At 37.1% G+C, this 16,654-nt stretch overlaps 1 protein-coding gene across 5 annotated transcripts in view; it reads right to left on the bottom strand.

The window, feature by feature from the left end:
- The window catches only part of LOC131740634 (S-adenosyl-L-methionine-dependent tRNA 4-demethylwyosine synthase TYW1), a 156,336-nt gene that overhangs the window by 10,225 nt on the left and 129,457 nt on the right, over positions 1–16,654 (bottom strand). For all 5 annotated transcript variants that reach the window (XM_059036654.2, XM_059036655.2, XM_067014148.1 and 2 more), the window contains one exon: positions 16,152–16,319. In XM_059036654.2, the coding sequence (XP_058892637.1) occupies positions 16,152–16,319 (168 nt within the window). The remainder of the gene's footprint in view (positions 1–16,151; positions 16,320–16,654) is intronic.

Genomic DNA, 16,654 nt, shown 5'->3' with positions numbered 1-16,654 from the left:
GAAAGCACTGGTTAAAGGATGGAACAGGAGCGCTGCCAGACCTTCTCAGAACTCAGAAGTACATGTTAACTGGGAAGAAGTAGAGGGAGTCCTAAGGTAGTTACAGGGAGAGTGACTTTGGAATACAAAAAAAAAAAAAAAGAGTGCTACAGTGAATTTCTTAGGTTTATGAATTTTGTTCTCATCTGTTGTAGCTACAACTGCATTGTTTGTTCTTTGGGTAGGAGGAGGCAAAGATCCCAAAGACAGACTTCAAAGTGCACCTGACTGCCTGTGACAGTGAGACGTTGAGAAGAGTTGCCACCTTTTTCTGAGTTTACTGGTGATAAGTAGCATTCCCATGGCACAGCTGCCTGGGGAACCATTTTGAGAGGCAAAACTACAACAACGCAATTGAATTCTAGATACATCCAAGTGCTATTAAAAATTTTTTATCTGGAAACTCAGTTTCTGGAGTTTCAATCTTAATCCCCCATCCTACTGGAGTAGAGCTAAGTCCTCTCGGTAGTGTCACCAAATTGCCAATTTTCTCTGACATTTTTCTGAAAGTAATTACCGGGAACAATCAGGTCTCCGATAAGAATGAGTTCCACATGTAACAAAGAGGGGAAAATATTCAGTCAGTAGATTTTGTTAGGAAAACACTGCATTAAACCCTAATGGAGACATACAGTTCCCTTCTTATTCCAACAGGGGAAGGTGTGGGAGGTGACATCTCTTCATTCCCTCCCTTCACAGATTGTGAGTTTATGTATCCAAGAGGGAGGCCTCTGTGATCAGTGCTTAATTACCTACAAGGCCTCAAATTCGGCAAAAACTTTCTCAGTGTTGATGATCTTGGTGAAGATTAAAGAGATGCTGCTTGGTGAGCATGGGATGGGAAACTGCACCTTGTTTCCAAGGGACATTTCCCTTTCCCCACCCTGTCTGACTGCTGTGGCATTTGAGAGATGGTATAATGTAGTGGTCCAAAGTAGTCTTTGAATTTTGAAAGATATGGAATTGAATTCTAACTGTGCCCTATTTGGCCCTGGAGAAGATCTGTACTCTCAGCCTGAGATTCTTCCTTTGGAACATGAGGAAAAATAATATTTATGACTCATAAGATTTTTGTAAGGATTAAATGAATTAATGCATGCATAGTGTTATCAAAGTGACCTTAATAAATGTTATTGGTTGTTGAGTTTAACAGCAGACACTAAAACTAAGGAATGACACCAGACATCTCACTGATGATGAAAGATACTAGAAGATAATGAAAAGATTATGCTGGAAGACAACAAAATGACACCTTCAAAGTGCTGGAAGGAAATACCTCAGCTTAGAGTTTTCTACTCTGATAATTTATCATTCAAGAGCAAAAGTGAAATAAAGATGTTTCAGGGGAAAAAAAGACTAAGTTTACCACTTACGTCATCAAGAAGGAAACGGAACCCAGCAGGAACAACTGGGATGCAAGTGAGATTTACATGGATCCATCAAAACATGAATTAATTGCAAGAAAGAGTACTGGAAAGTCCCTGTAATTGTGCTGAAGGAGGACAGCAATGTCAATTAACTTCAGAATTAAACTAAGTAAAAACTTTTAAAATATAAGAGTACAGGATTCTGGGAAGGTGGTGCAGTAGGAAGCATTAGGAAGACTTCTCTCAACCCAGACAAAAATTATACTGGCAGAATCTTGCCTGACATAACTATTTTGGAACTCCGAAGTCTACTGAAGGTTTGCAACTTTGAGGGGAAGGTTTGAACTGTAAATTGTAGTTAACTTCAGTTTAGACAGGCAGTAGCTACCCACCCCTCACTCCCCATGCCCACAGCAGGCAGCTGTAAACATGTTCCTGGAGCAGCCTGCATGCAGCCTGTGGGAGACAGGGTGGGCACTGAGGACCCTGTCCTCCAAACACTGGGGATCTGTCTTCTCACCATCAATTGCTGCTTCTGATCTCAGAGGTGTAAATAGATTAAATTCTGCAATCAAAAACCAGAGATTGGAAAAACGGATTAAAAAACCCATAATCCAACTATATGCTGTTTACAAGTCCTTTACTTTATGTCCAATGACAAGATAGGTTGAAAGTGAAAGGATGAAGAAAGATATTCCATGCAAATAGTAACCAAAAGGAGAAGTGTCTATACTAATATCACACAAAATAGACATCAAATCAAAAAGGTTACAAGAAACAAAGAAGGACATTATATATCAGTAAAAGGTTCAGTACAGCAAGACAATACAACAATTATAAACATTTATGTACCTGATCACACATCATCAAAATATATGAAGCAGATATTAACAGAATTGAAGGGAGGAATAGACAGTTCTATAACAATAGTTGGAGACTATAATATCTCATACTCAATAATGGATAGAACAACCAAACAGAAGATAACTACAGAAACAAAGGACTTGAACAACACAATAAATCAACTAGATCAACAGACACACATATATAAAAGTCCTAGCCAGAGCAATTAGGCAAGAAAAAGGAAAAAAAGCACCCAAATAAGAAGTGAAGAAGTAAAATTATCTCTGTTCAAAGATGATATGGTTTTATACATAGGTAAGTCTTCTCTTGAGAATTTGGCACTTGAGATTGAACCAAGTAGTGGTGGATGCTTGAGCTAAATTGGGGCTACAACAGCCATAACAAGTGGTTTGAAAATGAAGAAGCAAAAGAAGCCATGAGAGAGGAAGGGAGGAAGGGAATGTCCTTTGTTATCTTCTAGAAATTTTATAGAGTTATAGTTTATGTATGTAAGTCTAAGGTACATTTTGAAAGTTGTAAGATCATCTCAAAAGACACAGAAAAAGCATTTGATAAAATTCAACATCCGTTCATGATAGAAACTCTTAATAAATTAGGCAGGGAAGAAACATATCTCAACATAATAAAGGCTGTGTGAGACAAGCCCATACTCAATGGTAAAAGGCAGAAAGCTTTTCCTCTAAGATCAGGAACAAAACAAGGATGCTTATTCTCACCACTCCTACTCAGCACAGTACCAGAAGTCTTAGGTAGAGCAATCACGCAAGAAAAAAATAAAATTAAAGGTATCAGAATTGGAAAGGAAGATGTAAAATTGCCTCTATTTGCCGATGACATGAACCATGAAAGAAAAATTGACAACTTTATTAAAATGAGAAACATTTGCTCTGAGAAAGGCACAGGTAAGAGAATGAAGAATCGGGTCATGTAGACTGGAAGAAAATATTTGCAAAACATATCTGATAAATGACTTGTATTCAAAATACATTTTAAAAATTCTTAAAACTCAACAATAACAAAACAACCAATCCAATTAAATAAATGGGCAAAAGATCTGACCTCCTTACCAAAGATGTACAGATGGCAAACAAGCATAAGAAAAATATGTTCATTCATGTTTCCATGCCATTATACGCTTTTCAAAACCTACAGAACTTTATAACACAAATACTGAACCTTAAAGTATGCAAGTTTAAAAAGTCATTTAGGAGGTCAGGGGAATCCAGAAAGAGGAGCAGACTGTGACAAGAGAGTCTACTAAATTACAAATATGTGATATAACTTCAGTGAAGGGGAGGGGGTGGAAAGGGCACTGACGTAAGTAATTTTTAAAGTAAGTGGAGCCTGTAAGACTAAAGGCAAAAGAAACTAAACATAAACACTGTAGTCTAGGGTTAAAAATTCTGATACTGCTATATATTTTACCTATATTGGAAATGAACAATTAAGTAAACAGATGACTGGCAGTAGGAGCTAGGATTAGAGTCTCACTGTTGGAGTGTGAATTTACAAATAAGCAAGGAGAGGAGACTAGGATGAGTCATGTGGTAACAGATTAGAGTCTGAGACATCAGTATGTTTAGCTTAATATAGATACAAATGGTACATATACACGTGGTACCTACACGTGTATATACGAAGGTTAGTATTGATATATACACATATATTTCTTTGCTCTGTCATCTAAGAGAGCCTAAAACAAACAACACCCTAGTAGCAACAAGCACACCTTCACCCAGATCATGGTTTCTAACACCATTCTCCAATAAAAGAAACCACATATCCAGAGAGCAATGGCTGATTCTAGGACTGGGGCAGGAAATATACAAGATGAGCCTGGAGCTTCTTGTGGTGCGAGAAAGGAAAGAGCTCAAAATGAACAAACCCCGCCCTCCCCAAACACACACATTGATGGGGGTATGTAAAAGAAACACAGGAGCCAACTAAAAGAGCTCTTAATGGCCAAAGCTACAAATAGTTTGGGCAAAAGTAATAAAGTTGAATTGGATTATAACCCAAAGTTATAAAATAAATATCCATGAGCCTATACTGATATAAAAATGATTGAATAAATTAATAAATGGGAAGAAGAGACAAACCTGTGCAGAAGAATTCCAAATAATTTATGCAGATACTCCACCCTCAAGGATGTGGAGTATAAATCTCACTCCTTAGATATGTGCTGAATATAGACTTCCTTCCAAAGGAGAGAGGGGAAGGAAGAATTTTCCTACAGAAAGGGAGAGGGGAAAACAAACACTGACAAACACTACCACAGCTTGCTGGATCAAGGTCAAAATCAAGGGAGCTTGATATGATGTGATGAACATGGCACTCTACCTCTGTGATCTTCCTCCTAAAAACCCATAATGCAAGTCTTATGAGAAAAACATTGGACAAATTCCAGTAGTGGTGCATCCTACAAAATACCTCCTGACTACTCCTCAAAGTTATGGGATCCTAGAACAGAAAAAGGCCATTAAGTGAAACCTAAGGAAATCTAAACTATGGACTTCAGTGAATAATAATGTATCAATATTAGTTCATTGATTGTAACACATGTACTATATACCAATGTAAGATGTTAATAACAGGCCAATCCAGGGCATACAGTAACCCTCTGTACTATCTTCTCAATTTTTCTGTAAATCTCAAACTGTACTAAAACATAAAGTTATTTTTTAAAAAATAAGGAATTAAGTTTAAAAACAATGCTATGTGGATTCTGCAACCCATGCATATAACCTACCACTTGGTTTCCACAGATAGTGAACCACTATAATTGGACATTACCAATACGTAGAAAGGACTTCACATTTCTGAACTAAAATGATCAAAGTATATCAGATTCATCATGGTCTAACTAGTTTGCAGACTGACAGGACCACAGTTACATTTAAGCTGCTAGGCCAGAAAGCCAGAAGCAGAAGGCTGACTGTACCTCCTTCTCCCAGCCAGCCCCTCCAAATCACACCGACAGGTTGACCCTCCTCTCACCAACTATCTGTAGTCACCTCTCTGTCCCTCTAGCTCAACCCTGGAACTGGAATATGCTGACTTATTTATCTCAATGTGAGTCTTTTTTATCTTTCCTTTGTTCAAAGTCAGAGACGCTCACTGAACTTTCTACTCCCATCTACTCTTCCACCCACTTAAAAAACCTACTTCTCATCAACAGCAGAAACTCCTTTATGTTCCTGTTTAGTCTGAACATCACTTCTAAATAACAAAACTGTTCCTTAGAGATATTAAAAAGTAATCATCCATTAAAAAAAAAATTCCACTATTAGAATTCAGAAATGCTTTACATGTGGTGTAGCATATGGCAATGAAAAGATCACTGCACTGCAAATGACCACAGAGTATTCTGGGAATGGATAGAGTAATACAAATTATGATAAACTCTCCAGAGGCTAATTCATGTTGTGAAAACCTTGCAAATTTAATGCAGGATCCTTAAAGGTCATCTAAATATAGTCAACCCATGCTTAGGGTCTCTCTAGAATTTATTTATTTATTCATTCATTCATTCATTCGTTCATTCATTTATAATTCACCTTACATTTTGAGCTATCCTGGTTCAGAGAGAATTTCAAATTTTTGAAATGGGTAAAGAAAGAAAGGCCACCGTTTGGGGATTTTCAATGCTGCACTTTCTGGCAATGTTCTTATTTTTGCTAGCCAAGTTTACTAGAAATGAAAAAGTACAGTACAGTAGGCAGGAGAGACTTTCAAAAGCATGAATGGGCATCAGTTTCCTGCTGCAGAAAAAAAAGAGGAATGGTGAATGAGAAAACAACTGGATTTAACAACTAGCAGGCTACTGATGACCTATAAAATAGCAAACTCAACAGTAAATATTCATTGAATAAATGAATGAGCAAATAAATAAGGAAGAAGGTAAGCAGTTACCAAAATGAGCAAGGAAGACAGAACAATGTCTCTGATTTCAGAAGGTAAGACAATGATTACGGAAAGAAAATGAAGGTGAAGAGCTTGTTAATTCACTAAACAAACACTGAGAATCTAATATGTACCAGGTACTCTAGGAGGTGCTGGGAATGACAGCCCTTGTGTTCCAGGAACCCTAACTTCTTAGCGAAAACAGCCTTTCAGATGTGCATATAGCTCTGAAAGAAGCAGTCCTCAAGGAGGTTTGTTTTACAGTTTTAAAAAGCAGAAATTCACCAGATGAAGTGGGGTAAGTAGGGCAGGTCTAGCAGAAGAGATACCTTCCGCAAATACACAAAGGAAAGAAACAACACAGCAACGCCTAGTAAAGGCCCGGGGAGTGGGTGCGAAATGAAACTGAAAGGATTTGATTGTGAAGGCCATTAAAACCAAATAAAACGTTTAGGTTTTTCTCTTGCATGCTCTGTAAGATGGCATGTGTTTCAAAAATACAGCAGAGAAACAATAAACTTGGAATTGGCGGCAAAAACAATGAGGATGTTGAATAGTCAAAGCCCACTCTCAATTATTTGTAGACTAAATGATCTGTTTTGTGGATTTTGTTTTTGTCTTTTTCCTTTGGTTATAACTCTGCTTTTACTACCCTTAAAAAGGCATTCATCTGTAAATTGCTAGCATAATTATTAAATGGGATTTGATGGGGTCTGATTAGGATTAGGAAAAGATCTTTTCATGTAAGTTTCTGAAAAATCTTTCTAGTAACACTACAGAGGTAGCCATGCAACCATACTGGGTGACACTTTTAACATAAGCAAACAAAATGAGTTTACATGCAAATAATCTAATAATAACAAACAGTGCCAAGTGGAGTGGTTATTACTGTTCACTCAGGAGAAAGTAAACAAAAAACTATAAACGTCAAAACTGTGCAGTCATAAGTCTTCTGTTCTGGACAAGAAATGTATTTCTACAGCTAAAACCCCTAAATATTATCTATAAAACAAACATAAGAAGGCTCTGAAAGGTGGAGATAAGAAGGCAGGTTGGCTAGGGACTGCAGGACCTAAGGAACATAGTGATATGTTCCCTGGGTTTTCATTTTGGCTCATATATCCTGCACTGTGTATGAAAATTCAGAAGCCTGGTTAAAGCCCACAATCTAGAAACACCAATGAGCACTCACAATTAAAAAAAAAAAAATTAAGCCTCAGATAAGCCTCAGATTAAGCCTCCCTAGCCAAAGGACAGCCAAGAAAGACAGAAAATTTTTACATAATAACCATCCTAGGCCAAGAGAAAAACTGGCCTCATTCTCACCCCAGTCAACAAACACCTAGTGGGGATCCTAGACTTCCACACTGGACCAGCTGTACTGAGCTGTACCCTCCCCCTCCCACTGCTGGGGAGGTGTCAGAGAAGGTGCAATGGGAAATTCTGCCATCCCAACCCCCCTCTATCCTTTCAGTGGAGACCCTGTAGAGATTGGCAGGGTACATTAAAAAAACACCAGGCAACTGCATATTGTCTCTAAGAGACTCACTTCAAATATATGATATAGGTAGATTGAAATTTAAAAGAAAAGATATACAATGTAAACATCAATCAAAAGAAAGCAGAAGTGGCTATATTACTGTCAGATATTCTACACTCCAAGGCAAAGAAAATTTATAGGAACAAAGAGGGACATTACATAAATGAAAAATAGGTCAAATCCACCAAGACGATACAGAAACCCTAAATGAGTATGCACCAAACAACACAGTTGCCAAGTATATAAGGCAAAAACTGACAGAACTGAAAAGAGACATAGAAAAACCCACAATTCCAGTTGAAGACCTCAACACTTCTCACTCAATAGCTGATAGAACTATATAATCAGCAAAGATACAGAAGAACTCAACACCACCAACAACCAACAGGATGAAATAGACATTCACAGAACACCCACCCAACAACAACCCAATGTATATTCTTGGCAAGCGCACACAAAACATTTACCAAGATAGACAACATCCTAGTCCAAAAAACAAACCTCAACAAATTTAAAAGAACCAAGATCATAGAGAGTATGTTCTCTGATTATAAGAGAATCAAACTTGAAATCAATAACAGAAACACAACAGGAAAAAAAAAAAACCCAAATACTACGAAACTAAACAGCAAACTGCTAAGTAATCCATGGTCCAAAGAAGAACATTTAGAGTATTGAATGTTTACATTAGAAAAGAGGAAAAGTCAATCATCGAAGCCGTTATCTTAAGAAACAAGAAGCAAAGAAACCCAACGTAAAGAGAAAGAAGGGCATAATAAAGAGAAGCGCAGAAATAGATGAAATTGAAATCTGAAAAACAGAGAAAAACCTATGAAACAAAAAGATAGTTCTTTGTTTTGTTTTTAAAGATTTTTTTCTTTTTTTGATGTGGACCATTTTTTAAAGTCTTTATTGAATTTGTTACAATATTGCTTCTGTTTTATGTTTTGGATTTTTGGCAGGAAGGTATGGGGGAATCTTAGCTCCCCAACCAGGGATTGAACCTGCACCCGCTGCATTGGAAGACAAAGTCTTAACCACTGGACGGCCAGGGAAGTGCCCAAAACATGGTTCTTTGAAAAGACCAATAAAATCAACAAACTGAATAAACCAACAAAAACAAAACAGAGAAGACACAAATCAACCAAATCAGAAATGAAACAAGATGTTGTACAGACATTGAAAGGAAATAAAGTAATACTATGAACAATTTACTCACATAAACTTGACAACTTAGATGAAATGGACCAATTCGTTGAAAAGTACAAACTACCACATCTCACGCAAGATGAAAGATAATCTAAATAGCCTTGTAGGTTGCCCATTCTCACCACTCTTATCCAACATAGTTTTGGAAGTTCTAGCCACAGCAATCAGAGAAGAAAAAGAAATAAAAGGAATCCAAATTGGAAAGGAAGAAGTAAAGCTGTCACTGTTTGCAGATGACATGATACTATACAAAGAGAATCCTAAAGATGGTACCAGAAAACTACTAGAGCTAATCAATGAATTTGGTAAAGTAGCAGGATACAAAATTAATGCACAGAAATCTCTGGCATTCTTTTACACTAATGATGAAAAATCTGTGTGAAATTAAGAAAACACTCCCATTTACCACTGCAACACAAAGAATAAAATATCTAGGAATAAACCTACCTAAGGAGACAAAAGACCTGTATGCAGAAAATTATAAGACACTGATGAAAGAAATTAAAGATGATACAAACAGATGGAGAGATATACCATGATCTTGGATTGGAAGAATCAACATTGTGAAAATGACTCTACTACCCAAAGCAATCTACAGATTCAATGCAATCCCTATCAAACTACCACTGGCATTTTTTACAGAACTAGAACAAAAAATTTCACAATTTGTATGGAAACACAAAAGACCCTGAATAGCCAAAGCAATCTTGAGAACAAAAAATGGAGCTGGAGGAATCAGGATCCCTGACTTCACACTAAATTACAAAGCTACAGTAATCAAGACAGTATGGTACTGGCACAAAAACAGAACTATAGATCTAAACGGAACAGGATAGAAAGCCCAGAGATAAACCCACACACATATGGTCACCTTATCTTTGATAAAGGAGGCAAGAATATACAGTGGAGAAAAGACAGCCTCTTCAATAAGTGGTGCTGGGAAAACTGGACAGGTACATGTAAAAGTATGAAATTAGAACACTCCCTAACACCATACACAAAAATAAACTCAAAATGGGTTAAAGACCTACACGTAAGGCCAGACATTATCAAACTCTTAGAGGAAAACATAGGCAGAACACTCTATGACATAAATCACAGCAAGATCCTTTATGACCCACCTCCGAGAGAAATGGAAATAAAAACAAAAACAAACAAATGGGACCTAATGAAACTTAAAAGCTTTTGCACAGCAAAGGATACCATAAACAAGACCAAAAGACAACCCTCAGAATGGGAGAAAATAGTTGCAAATGAAGCAACTGACAAAGGATTAATCTCCCAAATTTATAAGCAACTCAGGCAGCTCAATAACAAAAAAACAAACAACCCAATCCAAAAATGGGCAGAAGACCTAAATAGACATTTCTCCAAAGATATACAGATTGCCAACAAACACATGAAAGAATGCTCAACATCACTAATCATTAGAGAAATGCAAATCAAAACTACAATGAGCTATCATCTCACACCAGTCAGAATGGCCATCATCAAAAAAATCTAGGAACAATAAATGCTGGAGAGGGTGTGGAGAAAAGGGAACCCTCTTGCACTGCTGGTGGGAATGTAAATTGATACAGCCACTATGGAGAACAGTATGGAGGTTCCTTAAAAAACTACAAATAGAACTACCATATGACCCAGCAATCCCACTACTGGGCATATACCCTGAGAAAACTGTAATTCAAAAAGAGTCATGTACCAAAATGTTCATTGCAGCTCTATTTACAATAGCCAGGACATGGAAGCAACCTAAGTGTCCATCAACAGATGAATGGATAAAGAAGATGTGGCACATATATACAATGGAATATTACTCAGCCATGAAAAGAAATGAAACTGAGTTATTTGTAGTGAGGCGGATGGACCTAGAGTCTGACATACAGAGTGAAGTAAGTCAGAAGGAGAAAAACAAATACTGTATGCTAACACATATATATGGAATCTAAGAAAAAAAAATGTCATGAAGAGACTAGGGGTAGGACGGGAATAAAACACAGACTTACTAGAGCATGGACTTGAGGATATGGGGAGGGGGAAGGGTAAGCTGTGATGAAGTGAGAGAGTGGCATGGACAGATATACACTACCAAACGTAGGGTGGATAGCTAGTGGGAGGCAGCCGCATGGCACAGGGAGATCAGCTAGGTGGTTTGTGACCACCTAGAGGGGTGGGATAGGGAGGGTGGGAGGGAAGCAGATGCAAGAGGGAAGAGATATGGGAACATATGTATATGTATAACTGATTCACATTGTTGTAAAGCAGAAACTAACACACCATTGTAAAGCAATTATACTCCAATAAAGATGTTAGAAATAAATAAATAGCCTTATAACTATTAGAGAAATGTAATTCATAATTTTAAAACTCCCCCCAAAATATGCTTCTAAGCCCAGTTTCACTGGAGAATTCTACTAAACATATAAAGAAGAATTAACACCAATTCCACACAATCCCTCCTAGAAAACAGGAGGAAACCTTTCCCAACCTGCTTTGTGAGGCCAGTATTACCCTAATACTAAAATCATAGACAGTATAAAAAAAGAAAACTACAGACCTATATTCCTCATGAACACAGAGGCAAAAATCTTTTTAAAAATATTAGCGGGCTTCCCTGGTGGCGCAGTGGTTGGGAGTCCGCCTGCCGATGCAGGGGACACGGGTTCGTGTCCCGGTCTGGGAAGATCCCACATGCCGCGGAGTGGCTGGGCCCGTGAGCCGTGGCCGCTGAGCCTGCGCGTCCGGAGCCTGTGCTCCACAAGGGAGAGGCCACAACGGTGAGAGGCCCGCGTACCGCCAAAAAAAAAAAAAAAAAAAAAAAAAAATATTAGCAAAAAGAATTCAGCAATATATAAAAAAGAAATACACACTATGACTAAGAGAGTTTACTCCAGGGATGCAAGCATGGTCCAATATTCAAAAATCCATGTAATCCATCATATTAATGGGTAAAAGAAGAAAAATCACATGTTCATAGCAATGGAGAAAAAGGATTTGACTTAATAATCTTATTGTGAATAAACACCCACTCACAATAAAACCCCTCAAAACACTAGAAATAGAGGGAAACTTCCTCAATTTGGAAAAGAGCAAGTATAAAAAACCTACAGCGAACATAAAATTAAACAGTGAAAGGCTAAATGCTCTCCCCCTGAGATGGAAAAAGATAAGAATGTCCAAAATCACCGTTCTTATTCAATAAAGTACTCAAAGTCTTAGTAAATGTAATTAAATAAAGGAAATTAAAGGGACGCCAATTGGAAAAGAAGAAACAAAACTGTCCCTTTTTGTAGAAGATATATTGGTCTATGTAGAACACCCCAAGAAATCTACTAAAAAAACCCTGCTAGAAGTAATAAGTGAATCAGCAAGGTTGCAGGATATAAGATCAACATACAAAAATTAATTCTATTTCTAAAGAATTCAGTGAACATGTGACAACTGAAATTAAAAATGCAATACCATTTATAATTGCTAAAACAGAAAAATACTTAGGTATAAATCTAACAAAGTATAGGACCTGTATGCTAAAAACTATAAAACGCTCACTAACGAGATCAAAAATTTAAATAGATCATGTTCATGATATGCAAATTAAGACCCACTGAGATCATGACAAACCTGTTAGAACAGCTAACCTAAAAAATGACAATACCAAATGCTGGTTAGGATGCAGAGAAACTGGATTTTTCATGCATGGCTGTGCTTGACATTCTTCATGGCTGAGGTGCTGTGGCCCTCACTGCAGAGCCTGGTGTCAGAACTCAGCAGGTGTCTAATAAACGTTTACAGAACTAAAATGGCCTGAATGAGATACGGCGCCATTTATTTCCCCTATGTCCATGTTTACACTGGGAAGAGAGAAGAAATCTTAGAGACTGAAGTCAAGTATTGGTCTAACATAAAATTTCCCAGTTTTAAACTCTCCTTTGAATGGCGTCAGTGGTATCAAAAGATGCCCTGTGGTACAAGAAAGACCAATGGACTAGAGGGCAGAAGGCTGTGGGTCTAGATTTGGCTCAGCCACTTTGAGACTTTAAGGAAGTCTCTTCACCATCTGATCAGTTTCCACAGGGAAAAAGTGAGGTAAAACGTGTCTCCAAATCTCAGAAGTGATATTCTAATCCTAAACCTCATATTATTTCTATAAATAATTTTCTACATACATTGTACATAACACAATAAGACAGGGTACATAAGGAGACAAGGCAACATAACTGAGAACCAACAGAAACAACAGATAACAGAAACAAATCCACAGAGATTTTAGATATTGGAGTTATCAGATACAAACAATGAAATAGCTGAAATTTCCAGTATTCAAGAAGATAAAGCCAAGCTTGAAAATTTCAGCAGGGAACTGGAAAGCATACAGTGTGATATATCATATTTGAAACAAACAAAACAAACATAAATTATTTAACTGAGAAACACACTATCCAAAATTTTAAAATTGGTGTGGCACTTAATAGCATATGAGACACAGCTGAAGCAAAAATTGGTGACTTGGAATACAAATCAAAAGAAACTGTCCAAGTGAAATAAAAATTACGATAACACATGTTTAACTGGAGTTCCAGAAGAAAAATACTGGGGAAGAAGTATTTAATGAAATAAAAGCTAAGAAGTCTTCAACCAATGATGGAAAGTATCAACCCACAAATTTATGATGCCCAAGAAATCCCAAAAAGGAAAATAAAATGTTCACATCTAGACACATTAGAGCATAAAACCAAAGGGAGAGAAAAAGAAACCAGAGGGAAGAAAACAACAAATCACCTTAAAAGAAGCAACAAACTAACAGCTGACTTTTCATCAGTGGAATTTAAAAGACAGGGGAATATCTTTATTGTGTCAAAAGGAAACAAATGCCAACCCAGAATTTAATACCCAGCTAAAATATACAGTTTTGGACAAAAACTGAGAGTATGCCACCAGCAGACCTCCACTAAAGGAAATTTTAAAAGGTGCTTTTTGGGCAGAAAGAAAACAGTCCCAGATGGAGGCTCAAAAATGCAAAAAGGAACAGAGAACAAAATCATGTTTAAAATGCAGGTAAATCTAAATAAATACTGACTACATAAAGCAATTAACAATACTGTCCTTACACACATTTATAATTAATATACACAACAATGACAGCATGAGTTGGGAAGGGAAAAATGGAGGTTGTGTTCTAAAGTCCTTGCTTTGCACAGTTACAGAGTAAAAGTATTTTAACACCAGACTGATTAGTCAAGTTTGCATGTAGTAATTTCTAGTGCACCCACTAAAAGAATAGAAGAAGTATATAATTCCCAGCCTAACTGGAGGAAAAAATAAGACCTTTGGTGGCTGAGAAAATGAAAGAAGTGCAGAAAGAGAAGGAAGAGGGGTTCCAGAAGAAGCTGGAGAGGCATAGAGAGACTGATCACATAGGACCCTAGGGGCCACATTAAGGATTTTGATTTTCATGCTAAAAGCAATGGGAGGTCAATCAAAGGCACCTAAGCAGCAGAGATATACATTCTATAAAGACATCTTTGGCTATGTTGTGAAGACCTTATGGAAGAAGAGAGAACTTTACTACCATTGTCAGGACTATTTCCAGAGCACTGTCCCTCCCATCAAATAATTTGTTTTGAAGGTACTATCTTACCTAAAATAGTAACAATGAATAAAAAGCTAGAAAATAAAATACAGCTTTTTTGGCTTTAATTTGTAAGATTTACTTTGTAAGTTAATTGTCTTTGCAGCTACTTTATTAACATTTCAAATACTAGGTAGCCTTTATTTCTTTGTTCCTTAATGCTCCCAGTACATATTCTTCTGTCTAAATATTTAAGTCTGACAGATCATTAGGTCAGATATATACAATCTAATTGGGATCAAGGCATGAGGGCCTTTTAACCTCCTGTTTGTTTGAGACTAGACCATGTGAAATTTTAATTCAGTGATTCTAATATTATTAAATATCATTAACCTGCAAAGCTGTTCAGGAAGCCACTTAGGTTGTGGAGGGAGGAAAAAGTGAGTTTCCTGTTCAATTAAGCCTGACTTTACTTGCATACAGAGCATTTTTATAAGAAAAGGTAGCCCATTCTTTATTACCTTTTTGGTATTAATTAATCTTTACTGTGATATAATTCACAAACCATAAAATTCAACCTTTTAAAGTATACAATTCAGTGGTTTTTAGTATAGTCACCAAGTTGTGCAAGCAACACCACTAAATAATTCCAGAACATTTTCATCACTCCAAAAAGAAATCCCATACCTATTGGCAATCACTTCCCAGTCTGCTCTTCCCCCAGTTTCCAACAACCACTAAACCACATTCTGTCTCTAAGGATTTACCTATTCTGGACATTTCATATAAATGGAATCATACATTCTATAGTCTTTTGTGTCGATTTTTCATCTAGAATAATGTTTTCAAGGTTCAACCATGTCCACTGTTTTAAAAAGCACTTTTTAATGGAAAGTTTGAACAGAAAACTAGGCAGAGGAGTAAAACAAACCTCTATGTATCCATCATCTAGCCTCAACAACCCTCAACCCATCCACACACCCACATACTTCTTACTTCATATCATTTTGAATCAAATCCCAGACACTACATTATTTCTGTATAAATATTTCAGTAAGGACATATAATTATGATCGCTACTCTAACACTGGCCTTCTGATTGGGTTGTTTTTTTTTTTTAATGGCCTATCTCTACTAAAAACTGAATTTCTCCTTTGCTAGGCATTATTTACTTAAAAAATACTTTAGATTCAGGCACTCGTTCTGTCTAATAAAAACACTAAAAGGGAAAAAGGAAAACCAAAATCCCAGAAACATTTCTTCAGAGGCCAAGATTCAAAGTGATCTAAAATTTGATAAACACCTCAATATTTCTTCTCACAGAAACACTCATATGGGGGTTGTTTACTATTTTTGCTTTCCCTTGTCATTCTGGGAAAGGACTAGAAGTTATTACAAGGGTGATTTGTTTTGTTTCTCAGTACACACCAATTACAAGCCAGAAAGCACTTCAGGTGCCTGGGTGAGAGCTGAAAACAAAGCAGTCTCACACAGAAAAGACAGTTTATGAGTCCAACAGACTGAATTCAGGGCTTTCTTAATGTTTGTTTTAGGAAAGGTAGCAAACAAGTAGATATTCATTATAATACGGGAAAATAAACAGAAAAGAGAGCAGGAAGGACAAGGGTGATGGAAGAATGCATACTTGAGTGGTTCTTACCTTCTTGTGAGCTATCAGGAGGCAGTTGGAATGTTCGTGTTCACAAGCAATTTCATAGTCGGGGATCAGATCCACCAACTCACAGACAAAGCGCACCACTTCTTCGTGCCAGGGCACGTTGGCCATGGTAAGACTGCTTGCAGAACTCTCTCCACAGTAGGTAACACCCTGTGGAAACATTAAAACAGTTAGAGACAGTTACAGACCTATTTAAATGTCACAAAGGAAGACCTTCAGAGCCAGAAAGGCTTCTACAGGTCAACCAATCCAATCCAAGCCAAGCCAATCCATATCTTAAAGTGAAGAAAGCAGTACAAAGATGATAAAATTTGCTTGGAAACTCATACAAGTAGCGAGTGACAAAGACAGCAGGCCAGTGCTCTTTACACTCTGACAATCCTGATGCTTGGGTACTTGTGCTTTGTGCTACATCACCAACTACACTGTCTAGTCACAATAATGTATCTGAACTAATAACATATCTTTCCATTCAGATTCATTTG

The sequence above is a fragment of the Kogia breviceps genome, chromosome 14 (assembly GCF_026419965.1).
Source record: "Kogia breviceps isolate mKogBre1 chromosome 14, mKogBre1 haplotype 1, whole genome shotgun sequence".
Taxonomy (NCBI): Eukaryota; Metazoa; Chordata; class Mammalia; order Artiodactyla; family Physeteridae; genus Kogia; species Kogia breviceps.
The sequence above is the reverse complement of the archived record's forward strand: the minus strand, read 5'-3'. Positions and strand labels throughout refer to the sequence as shown.